The 21669-nt window shown below is 44.6% G+C and overlaps 2 protein-coding genes across 3 annotated transcripts in view; both read left to right on the top strand.

The window, feature by feature from the left end:
- The window catches only part of LOC129011234 (VPS10 domain-containing receptor SorCS3-like), a 174613-nt gene extending 163532 nt beyond the window's left edge, over positions 1 to 11081 (top strand). The window contains exon 2 of the mRNA XM_054445986.2: positions 8978 to 11081. Within this exon, the coding sequence (XP_054301961.1) occupies positions 8978 to 9136 (159 nt within the window). The 3' untranslated portion in view covers positions 9137 to 11081. The remainder of the gene's footprint in view (positions 1 to 8977) is intronic.
- LOC129011950 (phospholipid-transporting ATPase IB-like) overlaps positions 10937 to 21669 on the top strand; it is a 101810-nt gene continuing 91077 nt past the window's right edge. Inside the window, exons 1-3 of one of the 2 annotated variants that reach the window (XM_054447357.2) lie at positions 11067 to 11793; positions 15686 to 16020; positions 16157 to 16301. In XM_054447357.2, coding sequence (XP_054303332.2) covers positions 11654 to 11793; positions 15686 to 16020; positions 16157 to 16301 — 620 coding nt within the window. In that variant the 5' untranslated portion in view covers positions 11067 to 11653. Of the gene's footprint in view, positions 11794 to 15685; positions 16021 to 16156; positions 16302 to 21669 lie in introns of both variants that reach the window. The other variant, XM_063650656.1, reaches the window with a different exon arrangement.

Here is a 21669-nt window from a genome sequence, read left to right as displayed (position 1 = left end):
AGAGGAAACTTTTGAATTAAAAATAACTTAGGGTAGGCTGGGAGGATCGCTCACATCTGTAATCCCAGCACTTTGGGAGGCTGAGGCAGGAGGTTCACTTGAGGCCAGGTGTTTGAGACCAGCCTGGGCAACAGGGGGAAACCTTGTCTGTACTAAAAATACAAAAATTAGCCATGCATGGTGGTGGGTGCCGGTAATTCCAGCTACTCAAGAGGCTGAGGCAGGAGAATCGCTTGAACCCAGGAGGCGGAGGTTGCAGTAGCCGAGATCATGCCACTGCACTCCAGCCTGGGTGACAGAGTGAGACTCTGTCTTTAAAAAACAAAAAATGATGTTATATGAACTTTTCTTTTCTTTTCTTTCTGAGACAGAGTTTTCGCTCTTGTTGCCCAGGCTGGAGTGCAATGGTGTGATCTCGGCTCACTGCAACCTCCACCTCCTGGGTTCAAATGATTCTCCTGCCTCAGCCTCCCGAGTAGCTGGGATTACAGGCGCCCGCCACCACGCCCAGCTAATTTTTGTATTTTTAGTAGAGAGGGGTTTCCTTACGTTGGCCAGACTGGTCTCAAACTCCTGACCTCAAGCGATCCATCCGCCTCGGCCTCCCAAAGTACTGGGAGAACTTTTCTTAATGACTCAAGATGGTAAGTGTGAATGCCAGGGATTACATTGTGTCTAAGCAGGGCTGCCTTCATGGCTGGGGTTTTAGGGCTTATGGCCTCGGGATTTGCTTGTGCGCTTTTGTTCTTCTGTGCTGGTTCTTGCCTGAGTTGTCATTTCTGACTAGTGACTAGTGTGCCTGCCTGCAGCCATTTATTTTCCTCTATTCATCCCTAATCTGAGGTGGGGTTGTATCTAGCCTATTAATCTTATTAGAAACAAGTGTAAACTAAATATGTGCTTTGCTTCTAAAGAAAGACTAATGTTCTATAAGAAAGTGTTTTGATTTTGTGAAGAACTTTCTGAAATGAACTAAATTTCTCTACAGGGTTTTGATTCCTAAGTCCCAGGAGGTTGGGGAAAGTTTGCCAGAGGGCTAAGAAATAGGCAGGTGAGGTGTTAATACTTAGCTTTAGGGTACAGTGAATTTGGGTACGGATCTGTGTTTTTTGATAGATTTTCCTGAAGCTGGTATTGAAATTCTGTTTCCTTGTTTAGGTACAAGCTATGGGTTTCACTGATGAGTGGGGAGGGCTGTGGCGGGAGGAAAGGAACTGGTTTGGTAGTTGGCAGCAAAGAAATAGATGAGCGGTAGGATGGTTAGTCATAATGAGGTTGTGACTGCTAAACTGGCACTGTGGAATGTGTCACTCAGGGGTGAACTGCGTGGTCTCTTTGCGTCTGGCTCCCTGTGTTGTTTGTGGCTGGGCTCTCTCTTGGCAGAAGTGATGTGTACTTTACTTGCTTTGCCATCGGCATGGCTGTCATCAACCCACCATCTAGCAGTTGCTCAAGTGCTGTTGTCATTATTCAAATCAAACTAGAAACTGTCTTTTCATGAATGTGAACATGTCAGCCGGAGCTAGAGGAGAAGCATCAACTCAGGTCCTCTGCCGAGCAGACAGAGATGGAGTTAGGAGTAAGAGAGGTTTACTGGGGACAACCTCTCTGAACGACGAAGATGGGGAGGGGCTGGGATTGGGCCCAGAAAGCCTTCATGTGGCGATGTGGATCTGACGGCTGTGACAGAAACGAGAGAAGCAAGCAGAGCTGGGCAGGGCAGGTCTCAGACCGCACTGCCCATCGGATGGGACCCTCTCATACTGGGGTTGGCAGCGTAGAGCCAGTGGCCCAGTTGCCTTCTTAACAATGGCTTTGGCTGGGCGAGGTGGCTCATGCCTGTAATCCCAGCACTTTGGGAGGCCGAGGTGGGTGAATCACGAGGTCATGAGATCGAGACCAGCCTGACCAACATGGTGAAACCCCGTCTCTACTAAAAATACAAAAATTAGCCAGGCGTGGTGGCACATACCTGTAATCCCAGCTACTCGGGAGGCTGAGGCAGGAGAATCGCTTGAAGGTTGCAGTGAGCCGAGATCATGCCACTGTACTCCAGCCTGGCCGACAGAGTGAGACTCCATCTCAAAAAACAAAAACAAACAAAACAATGGCTTTAACTACTTGTAGAATTTTAAGAGATACTCTGGTCTTAGGAGCATCACATTTACTGATCTTCTGTTAGAGTGGCTGGTGTTTCGCATTTTATAAGCAAATCCATTTTGTCTGTTGTTTGCATGGAGTTCAGTTTCAGAGGGTGTTCCTAAACTCTGGAGGGATATAATCCCTTGATTACTGCTTCTCCCCCTCACTGTCCCCCACAGCAATGTCTCCTGATACAGGGGTGTGGCCCAGCATCTGACTGTCAGCACAGAAAAAGGGAGCTCTGGACCTAGTATGAGACTCCTTGATTGTGGCCCTCCTTGCTGCTAGTGCGTTGGCAGCATGTGTACAGTCGAGTGTGCCATAGACACTCAGCTATGATTCAAGATTGTATGTCAGACATTACTGAGAGCTTGGCACAGTTCCATGAGGGTTCTGTAATACTTGGCTCATTTGTAAGCAGTGCCTTTGGCAGGATGGTGAGCTCTGCCCAGGAGCAGCACAATGCTTTTATTACTTAGGCCTATAATACCTTATCTTCATGGAATTATGGGTCATAAGGATATCACACTGTACAGGTAGTATATTTGGTTGTATTAACTTATACATTTCATTTCATAGCTCATTGATATTAAAAGCCTTTCATTCAAGGGGAGAGCTAATAATTTAGGCAGCTAGAAATTCAATAAATTCAGGAAGAGTGCCAAGAATGCCAGGCCTCTTGTCTTTCCTATCCCTGCCAAGCAGTCACCTGCCAGACTCCGTTCGTTCATTCCTTTGATCTGCCTCTGAGGTCAATTGCTGCCCCCTTGGCATCCCAGACCCTCTGACTCATAATTAGAGACCCTTCCTTTGTGGGAACACCTTACCTGATTTGTATCTGTTATAACACATCTTATTCTACTTTCTTGTAATTTTGTACAAGTTTCCACTACTAGATCATTTTGGCTTGTTATAGTTGGTCTATCAATATAGTTTTTCCATTCTCTACTCTTTGCGCTCCTCTTCAGAGAAGTGTCATGCAGGGAAGCAGAGCTAGGAGGGTTTGTCTTTATTGTGTGTCTATCTGGCTATGGGGTGGAGGAGAGCACAAACTCAAAGGAGGGGGCACTCTGGGAAGTCCAGACCATAGCTGTTCATGTTGCAGCATATGTGCTCATGGCTTTGTCTCACTGCACGGGATGTTCTTCTCCATCTTTACCCTCTGCTTTGGAAGCTTTTAGATGAATCCCAGCTGCTGACTTTACAGAGGAAGGCATCTTAAATCTCTCCAACCAATCACCCTTTTCCCCAGCTGGAAGTACTCGTCTTTCTCTTAGACTCTGAACATCCATAGCTCTCACTGTCTCCACTTCTTCCACTCTCACAGGTGCTGAGAATGGTAATATCAGTAGGGCACGGTCCACACTTACACAAGTGGACACCTTGTTAACTGGGAAGGCAGACACAAAAGCAGAATAATTCTAATGTGGAAAATGCACAGACTGGACCACTGCACGTGGTTACGTTGGTCGTGTGAGACTAAGAAATGTGCTTTCTGGAATTGCTGTCTGCCCACCTGTGCCTGGGGGCCCTATGCATAGAGGAGGGGGATCTAACTCAACCCGAGAGTGTGCGACGAGGGAAGACATCTCAGAGGAGAGAAAGCCTGGGCTGTGTCTTAAGGGGTGAGTAGTAGGCAGGCAGAGAACTGGCGGAGAGGAAGCAAGTCCAGGTGAAAGGAAACACTCCACATTCGAAGCTGTCTTAGTTATTTCCACATTGGTCTGTTTCCTCTCCAGACTACAGGTGCTTTGAAGGCAGGGAGAGGGTTTTTTAACTTCTGCGTTATGCACACAGAATGCCCAAAATTTTTGGTGATGGAATGACTTCCTGTCTGCTTTAGCCTTTTTGCCTGCCTCCTTGACTTACTGAATTCTTATACATGTTCCTATCTTAAACTGGGGTGTCCAATCTTTTGGCTTCCCTGGGCCACATTGGAAAGAGAAGGACCATCTTGGGCCACCCATAAAATACACTAACACTAACGGTAGCTGATGAGCTGAAAAAAGAAAATAATCCCCCAAAAACTCATCATGTTTTAAGAAAGTTTACAAATTTGTGTAGGGCCACGTTCAAAGCCATTCTGGGCTGCATGTGGCTTGTGGGCCACGAGTTGGACAAGCTTGCTCTAGAATATGTTAATCTTTAGTATTTGGGACTTGGCTTTTCCTGGCTTAAGCACCCGGTACCATCACTGCTACCACCGCTAAAGCCTGTGAGTCTGGAATGGCTATTGGGATTTCTTTTTAATGCATAGACTCTAGGAGTATACTTTTATTTTTAACAACCCCACAAAACCTAATAAAGATAAAAGATTCAGTTAGTCAACAGATATTTTATTGTCTATTTCAGGAAACTCTTTGAAATGCCACTCTCATTTATATAAAGGTCAGATAGATGATTTATGTAGGTAAAAGGTCATATCGATGATCATATAGATAAGGGTTATATTAATGATTCTTATAGTAACAAACAAAAAAAAAATGCACCTGTGGGCATTGAGCTGGTTGCTTAATTACTCCTTGCCCCATTTTTATTATCTTTAAAAAATTATCTGTAAAAATAAGCATGCTCCTCATATGATTGTTCTGAGGATTGGATGGATTTACACATACAGAATGCTTAGAACAGTGGTAGGCTCAACAATAGTTGTGCTTTTTATCACACTTGTCTATGGCACCTTAGTGACATGGCAAAGACAACAAATCGACCTGGCAACCCTGAGTCGGTTGTGGAGGCCTTGGATTCAGATGATTGCATATGCATCTCTTTGGCAGTGCTCTTGCTTTTTAAAGATTTTCTCATATTTTAAACTTTCTCATTTCTGTGTCTGAGAAGAAAACGTGATACACAAAATGTCAACTCAACAAGAGAGTCAGGAAAAGCCATCCTACTGGGGAAGTCTATTTTGTGTCAGTGGAGTTGGGAACAAAAGTGAATGAGCTGGCCTCCGTAGTGACTTGCTCAAATCTGACTGCATGTATTTAGTGGGTTAAGACTGCTGATGGAAGTAGAGCATTGGGTTCATATGACCAGTGATTGTAAGCAAACAGGACAGGCTGATTGGCATGAGAAACTGGGGCGATAGTTGAAGCAAATGAATGTGTTTTTCTCTTGTACTTGACTGCTGACTTCCATCTGCTTGGAGCCTCCACCTCCCCAAGAAAGATTAGAAGGAATGTCAAGAGAAACATCAAGACGTTTTCATTGTTTGTCTTTCAAAAATAGCAGGATTAGGCAAGCCAGCCTTTTGTTTACTAGGAGACTTTGTAGACTAATTCTTCTTTGTAATACATACAATACTTAATTGTATATATTAATCTGCATTATATAGTTATATTATAAATATCTCACACTTACAAGAGTTGGATGGCTTGACTCTCAACATTTTCCACATTGAAGAAGAGATACCTGAGCAGGTTTTTTGATTTTGAGATGAGGGTCTTGCTATGTTGCCCATGCTGGCCTTAAACTCTTGGGCTCAAGCAATCCTCCCGCCTCAGCCTCCTGAGTAGCTGGAATTTATAGGTGCACTCACCATGCCCTGCAGAAGCTGCATGTGTTGGGGTGCACCTGCAATTCCAGCCACTGTAATTTTAAGGAGTGTTTGGAATCCGGAAGAATGGCATGAGGGAAGTGCATTAAAACACTTGCCTGTTTTTGATTTCCAGAAGATGGAGTGGAAGGCAGAAGGAGGAAAGAAAGCAATGTAATGAGATACGCCTTGATGTTTCTCTCCCTGGGGAAAGTTTTCCCAGTCGGAGAGATGAGGTGTGTGGGATAAGTGACGATAATACTGAGGAGCAACAGGGAGGTCCCGTTTTTTTGAACTGCCCACTTGTGCTTCCCATGTGGTCTAGGAGCTAATCTGAAAGCTCCTGGGGCCTCTCTGGGGCCTGGCTTGGTAGGGTTGTGGAATGAGGCTGACAGAAGGTGGCAGAGAGAGCACAGCAGATGCTGTAGTCTCTGCAGAGGGAGCCCAGGTGAGGCAGAGCCATCTAGGGAACACAGATGCCCTTTGACAAAGCCAAGCCAGACCAGTCACAGACATAACCCAAATGCCAGCAAGGGGACTAGGGATGTCATTCTGCAGACCAGAGGAGGCAGAAGGCATTTATGTGTAAGGATCCCAACTATTCCCCATGCCCCCATCTCTACCCTCCATGGATCCAGCACCATTTTCAAGAGAGAAACCAGAGGAGGATGAAGTGATTTGGGAGCTAAAGTGTCCTTATTCAAGGAAGACTGAATACCCCTTACTTAAACTTTTCACATTGGACTGAGCTGCAAACAAAACTGGACATTTCCATTTTTTCCCAGCTATCTATACAGGATGATGCCTTAAGAGGTGGGTCAGATTAGTTGCAGACTAAATTTAAAGAATTGCATTTTTCTCTGTCCACTTAAGACAGAATGTGAAATTTTGTGTTCGCTTGATTCACTCATCAAACATGTTTACTGAATGACTTCTGCATCCCATTTCCTGGGGATACAGAGGTGATGAAGATGAGCATGGGTCCTGCCCTCCTGGAGCTCCTAGAGAATGCTGGAAGACAGAAAATGAACAGACACATTTTATGGAGTGGTATGTGCCATGGAAGAAATAATGTGTGGTGTTAGGGAATAAGTGAGAAGGGGAATGCTGTAGCTAGGGCGTGGTCACAAAGTGCTTCTGTGGGGAAGTGACATTTAAGCTGATGCCTGAGTGACAGGAAGAAGTGAGTTAGCAAAGACTAGGGAATGACAGTCTAGGTGAAGGAAAAGCAAGTACCAGGTCTCTGGAGAAGGAACAGAGCTGACATCTTGAGGAAAGAAGGTCATCATGGGTGGGGTTCAGGAGCAGCAGGAGAGGGGTCACTGATGTCACTGAGGAGGTGGGCTGGCTATGGGGTTGGTTGCAGTGAAGCCATGTGCCTTTGGCCAAGCTGTGTGGGTCTTCAAAATGCTTAGGACAAGGCTGGATGCAGTGGCTCATGCCTGTAATCCCAGCACTTTGGGAAGCTGAGGTGGGCGGATCACCTGAGGTCAGGAGTTCAAGACCAGCCTGGCCAATATGGTGAAACCCCATCTCTACAAAAATACAAAAATTAGCCGGGCATGATGGTGGGTGCCTATAATCCCAGCTACTTGGGAGGCTGAGGTGGGAGAATTGCTTGAATCTGGGAGGCAGAGGTTGCAGTGAGCCTAGATTGCACCATTGCACTCTAGCCTGGGCAACGGGGTGAGACTCTGTCTCAAACAAACAAAAACAAACAAACAAAATATGCTTAGGACAGGCAAACCACAACTTCAAAGGAAATCGCGCCTCTCCTAGATTAGCTGTTCAAAGATGGTGTTCATGGATATTGAATCAGCAATGAGATTTTAAAATTGGTGTCCCTAACTTGGGCCAGTGTTGGGGTCCTAGGAGCAATGGAGAATGTCTATCCTAGCAACAGAGGAAGTTGCTAAGGAGAAGTAACTGGACTTGTATTTTTAAACCTTGACCAATCCAATTCACATGAAAAATTACTCTGAGTTGAGTGTTTGAGACATAGCTTTTCTTTTTTTTGGTTTTAGATATGAAATACATTTCCTTAAAAGCACATTTGTCTTCATTTAATTTACAGGATAAATTTAATACATCTAAGGTATAAAATGGGTTTTGAGGAACAGAAGCCAGTGTATATTGCTGTACTTATTGGAAACAAGGCTTCAAATTACAGTGGCTCAACTTTCACCCACTGTGCTAGAGCCAACTAGGTTGTAAATAAAGTATCACCAGCACGTGTCCCTGCTCACACACAATTACACCTGCAATGCTCTGCTCTTTCTCTGCACAGCCAAATCATAATCATTCTTATAAGCCTACTTCAAATGGCTTCCTGAATGAAATCGCCCTGTTTCTTTGGCCCCCATTGAGACTGGCAGCCATCTTTTGTGCTTTGAATTTCCACATTTCTTGCTCTCTTTTGCTGTAAAAATGGAAGCTTATGCCCCTCTCCCTACCCACTACTTCACAAAATGCCTTCTATCTAGGAGGTGCTCAATAACTGAATGCATTCCATACCCAACAATATTTTAAATCATAAAGAATCCATGGCCTGTTACTTCTCTTTTCATCTTCTCTGATCTGAAAAAAAGAAAGAAACCAACAAGTATTTGCAGTAATAAGAAATCTTGACCCATCAGTGTCGCTTTCCCTTTGTGTTTATTTCTTTTGAATTCTTGGATAGAAGTGGATTGCAGATGCTATATTTGGAGAGATGCGGTTTGTGCAAAGGAGGGTCTTGAAAAGGCCTTCGAAATGTGTCTGCCAAGGCTAAAATAATCACATTTTGCATTTACACAGCATTTTCATTGTGTCTGTTTGATTAGGAGAAATAATCAGCCCAGTGCTTCCCCAGTGGCTGAACTGCTTTTGATGTGCCTGTGTTCTGAAGGATTATAAAACATCTTTGTAAATATGGGGTAGAGGCCATAGTTGAACTTGAAACTCTTGAGGAGCGGAACGTATGGGTATATGCATGCACACGTGCTTCATGTTATGAAGGTTTTGCAATGACTGCACTGTTTTCCTAGAGATTTTTCTGGGGGCAAGGAGAAAACTACCTTTACATACTTTTCAAGTACCTAAAACATTAGAAAAAGACATAACTAACTTCTTAACTCATGTAGTAACAGTTTGAATACCTATGTTTACCAGGAAATTTCAGCTAATAGAAATTTAAGTGATTATTTCCTTGAGATGGGAGTTGGGATATAATCAGGTTGTGAACTGCAAAAGAACTTCGTTTATATAAGGGCTCAGCAAACCATGGCCTGTAAAGTAAGACTGGTTTTTACGTTTTTAAAGATGTGTGAGGAAGGAGAAGAAGGAGAAGAAGAAGAGGAAGAGGAAGAGGAAGAAGAAGAAGAAGAAGAAGAAGACGAAGAAGAGGAGGAGGAGGAGGGGAAAGAAGAAGGAGACTATGAGACAGAGACCATATGTGGCCCACAAAGCCTAAAATATTAACCAACTGACACTTTACAGAAAAATTTGCCAACCCTTGATTTATGTAATCGATTTCTATTTTGCAGATGAAGAAACCAAGGCTCAGATGGTAGCCTGCTTACCTAAGCTCACAAGAAGCAGCCTGTTCTATTAAAGGAGAATCGGATTCAAGTTTCTGCAGATCTGGCTTCTAATCATATCTTTCATTTGAGCTAATATGGTTTTGTGACTGATAATAAGGTTTCCCTTTTGGCTCTATCATTCTAGAGTTCACAGAGAAATGTGTGCAATGCAGTTCTAACACCAACTACCTGGAGTGAGGTCAGACTTTACAGGTTAAGGGCGCAGTCCTCTAGAAGACTGTCCATGCTTCAACAACCAGCTGCAGGCTGTGGGGTTCCCAGACCACCTGCACATCTGACCAACTGGCTACACATTCAAAGGTTCCTACTACTCCTCAAAGAACTCAGAAAAAATGCTACACTTATGGTTACAGTTTTATTACAAAGGATACAAGTCAGGACCAGCCAATTGGAGACACAGAGGTTGAGATCTGGGAAGGTCCTGAACATGAAGCTTCTGTGTCTTCAAGATGTGTCACTTCCTGGCATATTGATGTGAATCACCAACCTGGGAGGCTCCCCTGAGTTTCAGTGTCCACAAGTTTTTTATTGGGGTTTCATTATGTAGGCATTATTAATTGGATCATCAGTCACATGAATTCAACCTCCATCCCCCTTTCCCCTCCCCAGAGGTTGGAAGGTCAGGCTGAATCACCCGGCTGAAACCCCCAACCCTCTAACCACATTATTGGCCTTTCTGGGATGGCTGGACCCCATTCTTAAACCATCTAGCAATCCACCATGAGTCATCATCTTAGCAGGAACTCAGGAGCGCACAGAGGGACCCACCATGAATAGCAAAGATGCTCCTATCACTGCGAAATTCCAGGGATTTAGAGGCTCCCTTACAGAAACTGAAGACAAAGACCAGACATATTATTGCACAAGTGTCCGAGCCGGGTCTGACTCCACCTTGACTTTTCATTCTGTGCGTATGGAGCACAGTTACAGACTGACTGACGTGGGACGGCCTGTGTGACTGGCGTTGGGAGGAAGACGAGGGTGGCCTGTGTGACTGGCATTGGGAAGAAGATGAAGGTGGCCTGTGTGACTGGTGTCGAGAGGAAGATGAGGGTGGCCTGTGTGACTGGCATTGGGAGGATGATGAGGGTGGCCTGTGTGGCTGGTGTAGGAAGGAAGATGAAGGTATTTCTTTCCGAAGTTGTTTTTTTTTTTTTTTTTGAGATAGTGAAACTTCTTTGCCAGGGAAATGGACTAGATATGTCTCAAGCATCTTTTGGAGTTTTAAACATTTTGAATTAAGTTAGGGTGAAAATACTGCAGTTTGGAGTGAAGGATTTTGTTTCTGTGTTACTTAAGGCAATGAAACAATAATAATTTGCCCTTATGTTAACCCTTCTTTCGTGTTTACTCCCTTATTTGAAGTTCTTAACTCCCTGACCTTTTTAGTTTATGCTTTTATTTATGTATGTTACATAAAAGTTATCATAAATAAATACATACATATTATTATAATATTTAATATATTGGAACAAATTTCAAAAACCTGTCAGCATTTTTCATTTTCTTCCCCAAAACCATCTCCATGGAATTTGTTTATGTAATGGATAGAAATTAGGTGTTGTCCTCACTTTTACCTGCTCCCCTGACAATGTGAGGTCCATCATTGTCCTTGCTTCCTCACCAGTGACTTCCACATTCTTATTGCCACACACACATTCCAAGTGAGTGAAACGATGAGGAATTTGAGTCATTCAGTAAAATGAAAAACATGACCAATCATGTGGTTAGAGGGTTGAAAATATGAAAATATACGTTTTGTACAATGAAGTGAACAAAGTGCATGGAGGAGACATCAACCAGAGAGCTAGAGCTGGTGGAAGGTGAGCTGCTGAGTGCGTGTCCCTCCCCTTCCACCCCCTCATGCTTCTGTGGGTCACTGGTGTATCTACTGTAACTGATCTGCTCTCCTCTGCCCTTCCCTGTTCTTCACCTGTCCTCTTATTGCTGGTCTCTGGTGGGCGTTCTCTACCATCTCTCTTCATTTCCTAACATTCTGTTCTTTCTCCAACCCTGGGCAGAAACTCTGAAGGCAGGAGGAGGAGGACAGGGGTGCTTATCTCATTAGTCCTGCACTTCCCACCCACTTTGGGGCTTCATCAAAACCTACTGGCCCAGATGTTGCTGTGAAGACTTTCCTCTGCCAGATTCAGCCTCCTGGGTCTGGGTTGTAGCATTTAACAGCATCTGTGCTAGATTATCTAAAATCCTGGGCACCTGGTGGTGATCTACAGATGAATAGGAGTTTGTCCCTCCTCTTTAACCCTTCTTGCTTTTCCATCTTATAGGGAAAAACAGGTTCTCTGCATACTGCTTTACCATACTAGTTAAGATACGTGGTTATGAGAAGTTTATAGAATGATCCAGTGGTGGCTCATGGAACCCAAACCCCCTAATGCAGCTGGGATCTCGGAGAGGACTGGACCTAGGACCCAAAAAACTGCTGCCTCATCTCTATCTCAAAAAAAAAAAAAAATATCCTTTCTCTGTGTCCTGGTCCACTCAGAGGGTAGAAGACGGCCATCTAGAGACCTGGTGTGTATATGTTAATAGGCCAGCCACATGCAGAAATGGTCCCTACTAGTTCCCATGTCAAAGTTCCCAGAAGAGAGACCCTTGGTGGCCCAATTTGGACCAAGTAACCATCCCTGGTCCAAAGAGCTGTAACAAGTAGATGGGATTGCACGGTATGACCCAGCTGATGGGCTCCCTGGCTTGTATGAGGAAAGAGGTCTGGTTCAAGGGAGACAGACAAGGGAGCAGCTGGTTCAGCGGCTGGGTAGGTGCCTTTAAAAGGCACCTACTACATTAGCCTCTTATGTATTCATTTGACATATTCTTTCAGACTGTCTACTGTGTGCTAGGCATGATCCAGGGCACTCTATCCAGGGATAGAGCTGTGAACAAGAGGAAGTCTCTGCCCTCACGGCCTTGACCTTCCACTGTCTTGTCTGCATTTCCACTTTGCAGGGTGGGGGCAAATTTAGTGCTTTTCTCTTTGCTTACTCTTGTTCTCTCAGTTCTTTCCCTTCCCTTTGGTTTCTTTCTCAACTAATAGATATTTATTGAACTCCCACTCTCTGCTGACACAGCGCCTGTTTAAATGGTGGAGGTGTAAGCATATACTCATTTTCTGTGGTAGTATTTGCAAAATGCATTAACTCACAATTATCTCATGAAACCTTAGTCATAATGTGCTTTGCTGTAGATGGTATAATGTTTCCTTAGGCAATATGTTTTCCACAAATTTTTTTGGAAAATATTTTTTTTCTAATACAGGGTTAGGTCGAGATGAGGCCACTGAGGTAGAAAAAATTTATCTGAATCTTAGGGACAGGTGCGGGGTGGTATAACTATTTCTACCCAGGAAGAAAATCCCAAGGTTTTCCCTGTTGTGGTATAGAAAGCTGTGTTGGCCTGAAGCATGCTAGGTAGGTAAGTGGGAGACATTATTCCACTTCATTCTGTCATCACTATTTACTCGTGTCAATAATTTTTTTCACTCCAATATTTGTTATCCAACATCTAAATTCTTGTTTGGAAAAGTTATTGTTCTGGTTATTATTTCTATCAGTGATTTTTTTTTTCTGTCCCAGTCTTCTTCAAACCTCAGTGGTCTCGTGTTTCTTCCTTTTCTGGTGCACACATTTAAACCTCACCTCCCCAGAAATCTTGCAGAGTTTTCTTTCTTTCTATTTTTTTTTTTTTTTTTTTTTTTTTTGGTAGGGCTGAGGTCTTGCTATGTTGCCTAGGCTGGACTCGAACTCCTGGGCTCAAGGCATCCTCCCAACTTGGCCTCCCAAAGTGTTGGGATTACAGGCATGAGCCACCATGCCCAGCTCAGGGTTTTCTCTTCAGATGTTTCTCATGTCCATCCTTTTATCCCAACTTCCATTTAATTCAGGCTTTTATCATCTTGCTTCTAGATTGTAGAATTAATTTCCTACCTGGTCCCCTTATCTAAAAATTCTCTCCTGCTGTTGCCCCTTTGCCGTCACTGTCAGATGCTCTTCTCTCCTGCTCAGAAACTTCCTGCGACCTCCTGTGACCTTCAGGATGAAGTTCAAGCTTCTTTGCTTGGCATAGTCATCCACAGTCTGGCCACAGGCTATTTTTTTGGTGAACTTTTTTTCTACTTTTTCCCAATTTGGACCCTCAGGGTTGATTCGTTTTTTTAGTTGGCCCCGATACAATTTTGTCTGCTTGGGCCTTTGCTTAAGCTCTTCTTGCCCTTGCCCACAATGCCCTTCCCTTTCCTCCAATGCCCTTCCCTTTCCTAGTCCACACCTCACCCACATTGCCAGGCTCTTCTGTCTGTACTCAGAATCTATTCCACCACCTGCCCTCCCAGCACAAAGAGGCTGCTGACCTCTGAGCCTCCTTAGCACCTTTGGGCCCACTCTTAGTCACACACTGGTAAGTAACCATGGTTACACCTTCATGCCTTAATTGAGGGAACATTTTCAAGGGCAGGAACCTGATCTTTTGTTTTTGTGTTCTCAGTGGCATCTAACAAGTGATCCTGACTGGGTGCTCATCAGCATCACTTAGTGAGCTTTAGAAACAAAACACAGTGACCACAGAATCTGAGAGGGTAGGGCCCAGGAACTAATACATTGTGAAAGTTGCACTGGTAATACTAATGCACAGGGGAACTGAGAGCCACTAGGTGAGCAATGGACCACTTTGACCATGCACTGTTCAGTGAACCCAGCCTGTCCCTACTGTCCTGGAGCTTGGGCTCCTGGGTGCAGTGAGACAGAGCCTCCATAAATAAAATCAGGTAATGATGATATCTGGTACTGTGGAGGACGACAAGGCAGGGTAAGTGGGCAGAGAGAAAAGCAGTACTTCCATATAGGCTAGTTTCAAAAATATTCTCCATCTGTCTTACATCAGCAAATGCTCCAACACCTGGCCTTCCCTGATTGAAGTCCGGGAGCCCCAGCTGGTGGGCCAGACAGTCTGGAAGAAGGGATTCTGGCTCTCTGCTGCCACTTGTTGTTGAGTAGACGACCAAGCAGTGTCCCATGGAGCCAGAAAGACCCCAGAGAGTGGGAGGTTGGAGGGAAGGAGATGAGGGATCCTGTCTGACTGAGGAATAGCCAGGGTGCTGTGGGCACACGCAAAAAGCAAGAGGAAAACTGGAGTGTGCCTGACCTGTGACCAGGGACCTGGCTTGAGCCCCGGAGCCTGCACCCACTAGGCGTCCCCATCTAGGTGAAGGGAGAAGCCTTAGCCCACTTCAGACTTAACTCTTACTTAATATTCAGAATAATATGTCAGCTTTCAGTAAACCAGTTTACATTTTGCTTGTCCCTTTCTTAGGATAAGGATTATCATCCTTCTAATCACTTTAAAAAGATGATGTAGCCAAAACTTTCTCTTTAAAAGTGTTTCTCTATGACAGTGAAAAGTATTCTTTGTAAGAGGGAAGTGAAGGTTTACTTGGCGTAAGATGTTAGTTTTTTTTTTGTTTTTTTTTTTTGAGACGAGTCTCGCTGTCGCCCAGGCTGGAGTGCAGTGGCGCGATCTCAGCTCACTGCAGGCTCCAACCCCCGGGGTTCTCGCCATTCTCCTGCCTCAGCTTCCCGCGTAGCTGGGCCTACAGGCGCCCTCCACCTTGCCCGGCTAATTTTTTGTATTTTTAGTAGAGATGGGGTTTCACCGTGTTAGCCAGGATGGTCTCGATCTCCTGACCTCGTGATCCGCCCGCCTTGGCCTCCCAGAGTGCTGGGATTACAGGCGTGAGCCACCGTGCCCGGCCAAGACGTCAGTTTTTTAATGATGTGCAACGTCCGTTTCTTTGATAGTTGGAAAGCGCGGCAGGTATTAGAGGGCGAATGTCTATTTAAGAAAAACAAGATAAGGCTTCATCTGTAGAGTATTAATTTTTCTGTGATCTTTTACCTCAGACGCCTCTCCTCTGAAGGTCACTTCTCAAGCTGGGCAGCCCCTTCTAACAAGGGATGCTGCCTTGGAGTTGGAGATGAGGTTAAGATCTATGTGCGGGTACCAGTTTCAGTAATAACTGGATCCTTCTCTAGGTCTAGGCTGGAATGTCTCAAGTGAAGGTTATTGGGGGGCAGGGGTTTGGGTCCACCCAAAAAGTCTTGACCCATAGGACTGAAATCAAATCTTGAGCTAGGCTGGCTTGCCACGTAACCACTGAAACAGTAATTTAAGCAATAAAACGAAAGCTCGCGCGCTGGTCCAGAGCTGGGGTTGGGACAGCTACTGCACTCAGGTCTCCAGGTGCATGTAGGGAGAAGAGCGGCGGATCCCTTGCAGACAATGGTGGGAGCGAGCTCTTCACCCTGGGGTCTGGGAAGCCCATTTTTAGCGCCCAGAGGTGTGCTTTCGCCATCTCCTTCTGCGGTGGCTGCTTGCAGGGCGCATTCCCATTGCTGCTGTCTCTGTTCCTAAGGAAGATCAAAGGATCCCAGAAAACCCAGTTCCAGAGCTCAGTTCCCGGGACTAGAGGGTACGCTCGGCCAGATGGCTGGGGGTGCCGCTGGCCTTGGCGACCCCGCCGTCCCCGCGCGGTCGCCCTCCCCAGCCCGGCAAGCAGCTTGGGCGTCCAGCCCGGCCCAGTCCCTGCAGGGAGGGAGCGCAGGAGCTGGGGGCCGCTCTCCCGGGGCGGGGCTCGCTCCACAAGCGCCGGGGCGGCGAGGGGCGTGGACGTGGGCGTGGGCGGGGCCGGGGGCGGGGCCGGCCGTGGCTGCGGCGGGGGCGGCGGCGGCGTCTCCAGGGGGAGCCAAGGTACGTAGGCGGCGCCCGCCTCACCCGAGCATCCTTCCCCGCCGGTGGCCGCCCGCCCGCGGCCCGCGCTCGCAGCCTCCCGCCTGGCGGTTGACTTCTTTGTGTCGTATTCTCTGCCTGCGCCCTGTCTCTGCAGGACCTGTTCGTTCTTCTTTGGGCTATAAGAAGGCAGAGGATGAGATGTCCAGGGCCACGTCTGTTGGAGACCAGCTGGAGGCACCCGCCCGCACCATTTACCTCAACCAACCGCATCTCAACAAATTCCGCGACAACCAGATCAGGTAGGAGAAGGCGGCCGCTCGCGCGGAAGGCGGTGGAGTCACAGCTGGGAAGGGGCTCGTCCTCGTGCGCGGGGCTTGGCCGCGCACCTGGCCGGCCCCCATCCATCTCCCCCAGAGCCTTCGCCTGCCCCCTCCCCACCCCACTAGCCCGCGGTGCAGCCCCGCGCTTCCAGTAGGGTCATGCGAATGCAGCCCTCACCGTCCTCTCCTGCGCATCCGTTCTGCGCCCAGCCTGCCTCTGAGCCCTGAGAAGTTTTCACTCTAATGTCACCGACAAAAATGAGGTCTCTGCTCTTTTCATCCCTGGGCTTCCTTCCCGGAACCCCCTTCTAGCCTTGTTTTAAGCCAGTTGATAGCCCTCTTTAGCAATTTTTAGACCATACTATGGGGGACGTGCTTCATAAGGGAATCCCACAAGTCACAAGGACTCACATTCAGTTCTCAGTGGTCCACAATTGTTAAGAGGTCTTCATTTGCTGGGAAATTTTGCCCAGAGTTAGCAGAAAGATGGACAGAAGCTAGCGTTTAAATGTCTACTTTTGCTGGCCGCTATGTCACACACCCTAACTATAGCAGCTTAGTGAATCTTCATAACCTCTTGAAGCAGGCCAGGAGACTGGAATATAGAGATGCTAAATAATGTACCTATCGTCATACAGCTCCTAAATGGCAGGGCTGGAAATTGAACCCAGCCCATCTGACTACTAAGGGTAAAATTTTTTTCTGCTGTGCAAAGCTAGTTCTTTAGCACGGGTGTTCGTACATTTTCAAATTTCATTAAACTTTCAGGCTTAAACAACTTTGTATCTGGGAGAGACTTCAGAGGATGTAGTTCTGTGAGCTGCTCAGAACACCATGCTTGGGTATAGAGAAGTTCAGTGATTTATCAGGTTACACATAGATTATTGACAAACCTGAGTTCCAATCCAGTGTTCTTTTTTGGAAGACAAAAACTTTGTTGTTATATGTTTAAGTATTCCACTACTGCACTAACACTTGTACAAATGACTTAGCCTGACATCTTTATTTAGAAAGGTCAGGCTGTTGGACATTATTGGGGTATAATAATGGTGCATATTATATGGAGGTGGAATTTTCACTTATTAAAGGAGTGTTAGATTATGCAGCTTTATTTTGGGTTTTAAGAATGACAGTTGGGCATATTTTATACTTAAAAGTGTAACTTGGAAGAATAGCTGAGTCCCCATTTCAGAATGTGTGGGCTTCGTTTAAGATACAGAGCATCAGCCACAGTGAGTTACCACTTCACAAACTAGGGTGGCTCCAATCAAAAAGACAAATAACAAGTATTGGCAATGATTTAGAGAACTTGGTACCCTCATGCATTGCTGATGGGGATGAAAAACGATGGAGCTGCTTTGGAAAACAGTAAAAATGATGGAGCTGCCTTGGGAAACAGTTTGATAGTTCTTCAAAAGGTTCAATGTAAAGTTACCATATGACCTAGCCATTCTACTCCTGGGTATATCTCCCCAAGAGAAATGAAAACCTACCTCCACACAAAAACTTGTACACATATATTTCACAGCAGCATTATTATGAATAGCCCCAAAGTAGAAATAATCTAAATGTCCATCAGCTGATGAATGAATAAATAAGATGAAGTATATCCATACAGTGGAATATTATTGGGCCATAAAAAGGAATGAAATATTGACACATTCTACAACATGGATGAGACTTGAAAGCATTATGCTAAGTGGAAGAAGCCAGTCACAAAAGGCCTCACAGTACATGATTCCATTTATATGAAGTATCCAGAAGAGGCAAATTTATAGAGTTATGAGGTAGATTAGTGGTTCCTGGGGCTGAGGAAGAGAGAAAAGGTTGGAGGGAAATGGGGAATGACTGTGAATGTGGATGGGGTTTCATTTGGGGTGATGGTTGCACAACTGTGAATTTACCTAAACCATTTGGAATCCTGCACTGCTCATGTAGTTCCATTTCTTCACACCTTCTCATATGTGTTTCTATTGAATTGCTTTCAAAAAGATGATTTTCTAAAAGATATGTACTGTATAAGGATATGGGATTTGAAGAGCTACTTTTCTTTTTAAACTTTAGTGTGTTTTCAAGTTGTATTTTTGCTTAATTTCTATTAATTCCTTTAATTTTGTTATCCATTTGTGCATGCTTAAGACTGGGAGAAAAAAAATAGAGGCCTTTGTTTTTCTCTAAATTCTTTTGTTTTAATGGAAGGTAAAGTATTTTTTTTTTTTGGAGATGGAGTCTTGCTCTGTCCCCCAGGCTGGAGTGCAGTGGTATGATCTTGGCTAACTGCACCCTCCGCCTCCTGGGTTCAAGTGATTCTCCTGCTTCAGCCTCCCAGATAGCTGGGATTACAGGCGCCTGCCCAGCTAATTTTTGTATTTTTAGTAGAGACGGGGCTTTGCCATGTTGGCCAGGCTGGTCTCAAACTACTGACCTCAGGCGATCCACCTGCCTCAGCCTCCCAAAATGCTGGAATTACAGGCATGAACCACCATGCCCAGCTGGAAGGTAAAGATTTTTAAGAGCACTGATAATGGAGCTTTACTACCTGTTCTGTAATCAAGACTGAAAGCTGACCCAGACTGATTGTATTATTAGTCAGAGGGATTCCGAGTAGCTGCCTGCTGTGCGGTTTCATCTGTACTGTTTTGAGAGAGGCAGAGTAAGTTGGGGATGTACAGTGGGTTGGTGAGGAATAAAGTAGGCAGTTACCAACTATTGTATTTAAAGCTTTATATAAGTATATAATTGAATTAGTTGAAATACATTAAAATTCATATAATTTCTGAGTTCATGGCTTATACTGTGAGTGTAAGTTTCCGCATGCACTGGATAGGGTCTAAAAAATTAAAATGTGGTCCTTGATGTTCTTTAAAATGGCCTTTCAGTATTTGGTTCGCCTTGACTCTGTGTCTAAATAGGAATTACTAATGGTTATCAGTGACTTGTAGTTCATTAAAAAATCCATTATAGGCCAGATGCAGTGGCTAACACCTGTAATCCCAGCACTTTGGGAGGCCAAGGTGGGTGGATCACTTGAGGCCAGGAGTTTGAGACCAGCCTGGCCAACATGGCAAAACCCCATCTCTACCAAAAATACAAAAATTAGCCAGGCGTGGTGGTGCTTGCCTGTAGTCCCAGCTACTCGAGAGACTGAGGCACAAGAATCGCTTGAGTCCAGGAGGCAGAGATTGCAATGAGCCCAAATCACACCACTGCACTCTAGCCTGGGTGACAGAGCAAGACTCCGTCTCAAAAAAAAAATTGATTGTAAAGCTTCTTAGCATTATGGTTTAAGGATTTTAGAAAACGTCAAGCCATGTTATTTTAGCACTTTAATGTTACCAAACTCAAGTTTTATGACAATATTGATTTTTAAAAATAAGGCCTTTTATCTTGGCCATGAATGTTTGCTAAAAGTTAGTGAAGCTATTCAAAGGAATATTTTTATAAAAGGATAAATAATTTGTTTTTTAATATAATTTTTCTGGAGAAAAGGTTAATGGTTTTGTTAGAGTCAGGGGCATGGAGAGTTTATCCCAGTTCCTTTGCCCCTAAATTGAGCTTTTGGAAAAGAAGGGACCACATGGGATAGATGAGGCTCAGACTAGTCTGCTGACTCAAGGCTGTCTGACTTACCTTGTTGTACCCCTTGGCAGGCCTGTCCTCTCTGGAACAGAGTTCTCTCCCCTACTTTCCTCAACCCTAAGCCAGTTTTGGTTTGAAACCCTCTGGATTATAGCAGTTGCTCTGTGCTTGCCTTTCTGGGCAGCTGGCGTTTGACTAGGAGTGGGAGTTTGAAGCAGAGGAAGGGAGGGCAGTGAGGGGCGGCATGCTATCATTCAGGACAGGAATTCTATGGGCCAAGGTTACTGGAATGGAATTGACGTGACTGAAGAAAGAGGGTGGGTCTGGGAAATGCCTAGAAAGCAGGAGTGAGGTCCCCTCTGGGGTCCACTGTGGCCTTAGCACCCCCAGGGGAATGCACTACATGAGAACTCCAAATTCTGGCCAATTCGTTGAATTTTTGGGAGGGACTGTGCTATGTATATAGATGTCTCACCAAACCTTGTTCTTGTTCTTGACACTGAAAATACCACCAGTGTTTGATCTGAAGTCTGTGGTAGGTTTATTAAGTCTTTCATTATTGAAGTCAATGAATTCAGATTACCATCATGATGGAGAATTATGAAGTAGTCTTTTTCTACTAGGGATTGATTTTCTAGGACCTTAACAATGAGGATAATAACTTCCTTCATCCTCTAGAAATGAATAGTAATTAATGGGATTCAATGTTTATATACATATGTAAGATTATGTATGTGTCCACCTAACAAGATCTCCTTTTCCTGAAGTGTACAATCTTATCTCCTTTCAAATGTTTTAAAGGTTTTAGTGCATAATTCAGCCATCTAAAGTATACAATTCAGTGATTTTTAATATATTCATAGAGTTGTGCAACTATTATCACAGTCAATTTTGGAACATTTTCATCACCTCCAAAAGAAATATTATACTCTAGCTATCATCTCCCATCCCTTCCTCCACCCACCCCTAAGGAACCACAAATTTACTTTGTATTTCTGTAGATTTCCCTGGACATTTTGTATAAATAGCCTCATATCCTTTTAAGTTAAATATTAAATACTTACAAAAGCTCACTATTTAGAGGAAACTGGTGGTGAATTTTTAATTTTATATATCTAAATTTTCAAAAATGTTTAAAGTTATAATGTTTTTTTCCCCCAGAAAAATCTTGAAATAATGTGCTGATCAAAGGAATGAGCAATACTTATGTCATCACTATCAGACATATGTAATCTTTCTATGTGATTATCAGCATACCATTTGAAATAGTGAATTTCAAAGCCATAAGGCAGTTTTCTTCAATATTTGAAATGAGATCTTCAAAGCTAGTTAGGAATGTTTACAGTTACTCAGTTTTGAATGACTCATTCATTTCAGGTGGGCGTTTTAGCTAGCAAAAACTTCATTACAGTGATAACTCGAGCTTTGTCAAGTTACTGCATTTCTTCAGGTTGGTTTGCCTTAAAGGAAAATTACTTCATATAAATTTTTGATACATTTTTGTTGGCTTTGCCAAGGTAAATTTTAAATAGAATATTACCTTTACAGGGCCGGGCGCGGTGGCTCACGCCTGTAATCCCAGCACTTTGGGAGGCCGAGGTGGGCAGATCACGAGGTCAGGAGATCGAGACTGTCCTGGCTAACACGGTGAAACCCCGTCTCTACTAAAAATACAAAAAATTAGCTGGGCGTGGTGGTGGGCGCCTGTAGTCCCAGCTACTCGGGACGCTGAGGCAGGAGAATGGCGTGAACCCGGGAGGCGGAGCTT

Source organism: Pongo pygmaeus, chromosome 14 (assembly GCF_028885625.2).
Source record: "Pongo pygmaeus isolate AG05252 chromosome 14, NHGRI_mPonPyg2-v2.0_pri, whole genome shotgun sequence".
Taxonomy (NCBI): domain Eukaryota; kingdom Metazoa; phylum Chordata; class Mammalia; order Primates; family Hominidae; genus Pongo; species Pongo pygmaeus.
Note: the sequence above shows the minus strand (reverse complement) of the source record. Positions and strands in the feature narration are given on the sequence as shown.